Source organism: Apium graveolens, chromosome 11, assembly GCF_009905375.1.
Source record: "Apium graveolens cultivar Ventura chromosome 11, ASM990537v1, whole genome shotgun sequence".
Lineage (NCBI taxonomy): Eukaryota > Viridiplantae > Streptophyta > Magnoliopsida > Apiales > Apiaceae > Apium > Apium graveolens.
This window is the reverse complement of record NC_133657.1, coordinates 163,868,119-163,872,182: the sequence shown is the minus strand read 5'-3', so window position 1 is coordinate 163,872,182 and position 4,064 is coordinate 163,868,119. Positions and strand designations below refer to the sequence as shown.

General features: G+C 29.9%; 1 protein-coding gene across 1 annotated transcript; it reads left to right on the top strand.

The window, feature by feature from the left end:
• Positions 1-2,982: 2,982 nt before the first annotated feature.
• Positions 2,983-3,771, top strand: LOC141696080 (protein FAR1-RELATED SEQUENCE 5-like). The gene has a single exon (XM_074500267.1). The coding sequence runs from the start codon at positions 2,983-2,985 to the stop codon at positions 3,769-3,771; it is 789 nt and encodes a 262-aa protein (XP_074356368.1).
• The last annotated feature ends 293 nt before the right edge of the window (positions 3,772-4,064 follow it).

The following is a 4,064-nucleotide window of genomic DNA, read 5'->3' as shown; positions in this document are numbered from 1 at the left end:
ACAAAAAATTATATTTTAATGATTTAATTTGCTTCCGATAATAACGGAGTTAAAAAGTATATAATTAATTTTAACAACCACTTGTTTCTATATTTACTAATTTTATTACTACTTCCCATTTATATTACCAATTGTATAATGAGTTAAGAATTTAAAATTTAATTAGATATATATAATCGGAAAAATAATTAAAATATTAGTTTTAATGAAAAACATAAAAAACCGCAGATGATAATTGAAATGTATGAATGTAGTATTGCTATGATTGTTTATTGATCGAAAGGTGTCGTCATTATAAGAGCTATTTATAGGCTGGAAATCTGAATTTTAAAATCCAAAAATTAAATTTAGGCACAAAAAAATAATTGCGGAAGCTGAGGGGTGAGACTGTTGACTAGTCTGCCCCAATGATACAATGCGGCAAGTACAACTGCATCATTGCTTCAAAGAGGCAAGCCTTACTACAGTAATGAGCCAATGCGGTGGGCTGATCAAATTTTTGACCAATCAATTTTTATTAATATTGGCACAAAAATTGATATTGATTTAATATTTGCACAAAAATTAAGTATGAATTCACAAAAAAGTAAAAAATTAATAATATAACTTTTATTATTAAAATTGATAATTTAATTTTTTAAATAAAATAACTCATATGATAATTTTTAAAAACATAAAACTCCCAAAATTTGGTAATAATAAAAATTCAAAAATACTATTCTAAAAAAATTTAAAAATAACTGCAGCATTGCTTCAAAGTGGCAAGCTTTACTGCAGTAATGAGCCAATGCGGTGGGCCGGTCAATTTTTTTTTTTAATATTGGCACAAAAAATGATATTGATTTAATATTTGCACAAAAATTAAGTATGAATTCACAAAAAAGTATAAAATTAATAATATAAATTTTATTATTAAATTGATAATTTGATTTTTTAACGAAAATAACTCATATGATAATTTTAAAAAACATAAAACTCCCAAAATTTCGTAATAATAAAAATTCAAAAATACTATTCTAAAAAATAATTAAAAATAACTGCAACATTGCTTCAAAGCGGCAAGCCTTACTGCAGTAATGAGCCAATGCGGTGGGCCGGTCAAACTTTTGACTAGTCAATTTTTATTAATTTTGGCACAAAAAATGATATTGATTTAATATTTGCACAAAAATTAAGTATAAATTCACAAAAAAGTATAAAATTAATAATATAAATTTTATTATTAAAATTGATAATTTAATTTTTTAACTAAAATAACTCATATGATAATTTTTAAAAACATAAAACTCCCAAAATTCCGTAATAATAAAAATTCAAAAATACTATTCTAAAAAATAATTAAAACTAACTGCAGCATTGCTTCAAAGTGGCAAGCCTTACCGCAGTAATGAGCCAATGCGGTGGGCCGGTCAATTTTTTTATTAATATTGGCACAAAAAATGATATTGATTTAATATTTGCACAAAAATTAAGTATGAATTCACAAAAAAAGTATAAAATTAATAATATAAATTTTATTATTAAAATTGATAATTTGATTTTTTAACTAAAATAACTCATATGATAATTTTAAAAAACATAAAACACCCAAAATTTCGTAATAATAAAAATTCAAAAATACTATTCTAAAAAATAATTAAAAAAAACTGCAACATTGCTTCAAAGCGGCAAGCCTTACTGCAGCAATGAGCCAATGTGGTGGGTGAGTCAAACATTTGACCAGTCAATTTTTATTAATATTGACACAAAAATTAAGTTTGAATTCACAAAAAAATATAAAATTAATAATATGAATTTTATTATTAAAATTGATAATTTGATTTTTTAACTAAAATAACTCATATGATAATTTTTAAAAACATAAAACTCACAAAATTTTGTAATAATAAAAATTCAGAAATACTATTTGAAAAAAATAATTAAAAATAACTTTTTCATTTTTAAAAATATTACAAATTCATTTTTAATTATAGTACTCCCGCATTGATTCATTGTTGGAGGCCGCAATGCGTGATTGTAGGAGGAACTCTGCCATATGAATCCAAAATCTGGTTGGTGGTTATATTTAATGGGTCACTCCAGCAATGTTTCATTGCTGGAGACAGTTTGTTTGATTCAACATTTACTTTCTTATTACTCATTTTAAAATTTACAATTTACTTTCAACAATTTCAAATTTAATTTCAATTTACTCATTCTTGAAGGTGATCTCAAAATGTTAGTTTTCGATTGTTGATGGCTTCTTTTTTATTTAAAGCTTGTAGTTCCTCTTTTAGTGAAAATGATAATTACGATTATTATACCCCCGTTAGATGAAACCCCGTAGCTCGTCGTAAGTTATTTGTTGATGAAGATATTGTAAATCTTGATAGTGATGATAATATGAATAATGTTGGTGGTGATAATATTGATGTTGATAATGTTAGTGTTCATAATGTTTATAATGTTGGTGGTGATAATGTTCATTTTGATAATGTTGGTGGTGATAATGTTGGCGGTCATAATGTTGATGATAACGTTGGTGGTGATAATTTTGACGGTGAAAATGTTGATGACGTAAAAGATGAGAAAAATGTTGAGAAAAAGAATCATGAATTTAAGAATAGTAACGATGTTGTGCCTTATGTCGGCAAGATTTTCGATACATTGGATGCGGAAGAATTTTATAGGAATTATGGTCGAAAAGAGGGATTCGAGATAATAATTAGGAATACTCATAAGTGAACAAACACAAATGAACCATCATACCGTTTGTTTATTTGTCGAAAAGGTGGAAAGGTAGGAGCGACGCCGTTGGATTTTGGTAAAGGAAAACGAGTTAGAGAGGTAATTCCACGAACGAATTGTGGTGCTCGAATGTGTGTCGTTCACAAAGTGAAGATGGACAAATGGCAAATTAGTTCGGTGGATTTAGAACACAATCATAAATTGGTGTCGCCGGAAAAAGTTTAATTTTTTCAAAGATCACTCAACATAGATCCTATGACGCGATCATTGATTGAGTTGTTTAACAAATCGGGAATTGAGACGAGCAAAGTAATGAAGTTTCTTAGCGAGACAAAGGGGGGTGTTGAAAATCTTGGTTTTTCTAATCAAGACGTACGTAATGTCATACGTGATATTCGGCACCGAGTGTTTGATTCGGGTGATGCAGAGTGTGGATTACTTTCGCTACGAGAACTACAAGAAAATAGTTTTGTTAATTTCTTTTATTGGGTGGATGTAGATGATGAGAATCGTGTACGGGGTTTGGCGTGGGTTGATCCTCGGTCCATGAACGCGTACAAGAATTTTGGTGATGTGGTTACGTTTGATTCAACTTACCGGATGAATAGGTATTGTATGCCTTTCATACCTATTATGGGCGTAAACCACCATTATCAAAATATACTATTTGGATTTGCACTTGTAATGGATGAGACTGAGGCATCGTATAAGTGGGTTTTGAGGACATGGTTGGAAGCCGTCGACAATAAACCGCCTCGAACAATTATTATTGATCAAGACATTGCATTGGGAAATGCCATTGCCGAGGCCATGCCTATGCCACAAACAAAGCATACATATTGTACATGGCATATACGTAGTAAGTTTCCCGAGAAGTTGTCTTATATGTACACAAATTATCCGGAGTTCAAGACAGAGTTTAATGCATGTGTGTACAAGTCGTTGACACATACAGAATTTGAAGGTAGATGGGGGCAATTAGTCGAGAAGCACGATCTTGAGGATCATGCTTGGTTAAATGACATGTATGCTATTAGAACTTAATGGATTGGTGCTTACACGAAGCAACATTTCTCCACCGGCATGACTACAACTTCAAGAAGCGAGTCTACAATTTTTTTTTAATGAATATTTGCAATCATCTACCGGTTTGAAGGAATTCATTGAGAACTCCCAAAAGACTTTGGAGACACAATATCTGAAGGAGGTTAAAGCCGATTATGACAGCGAACAATTGGAAAGGAGATTAGTTTCACACTCATCCTTGGAAATGCATGCATCTGAAATCTACACGAAAGAAATGTTCAAACGTTTTCAAAAGGAGCTTATGAAAAGTA

Excerpts from the sequence above, each read along its gene's own strand:
- LOC141696080 (XM_074500267.1), top strand. The coding sequence starts at position 2,983 with ATGACGCGATCATTGATTGAGTTGTTTAACAAATCGGGAATTGAGACG.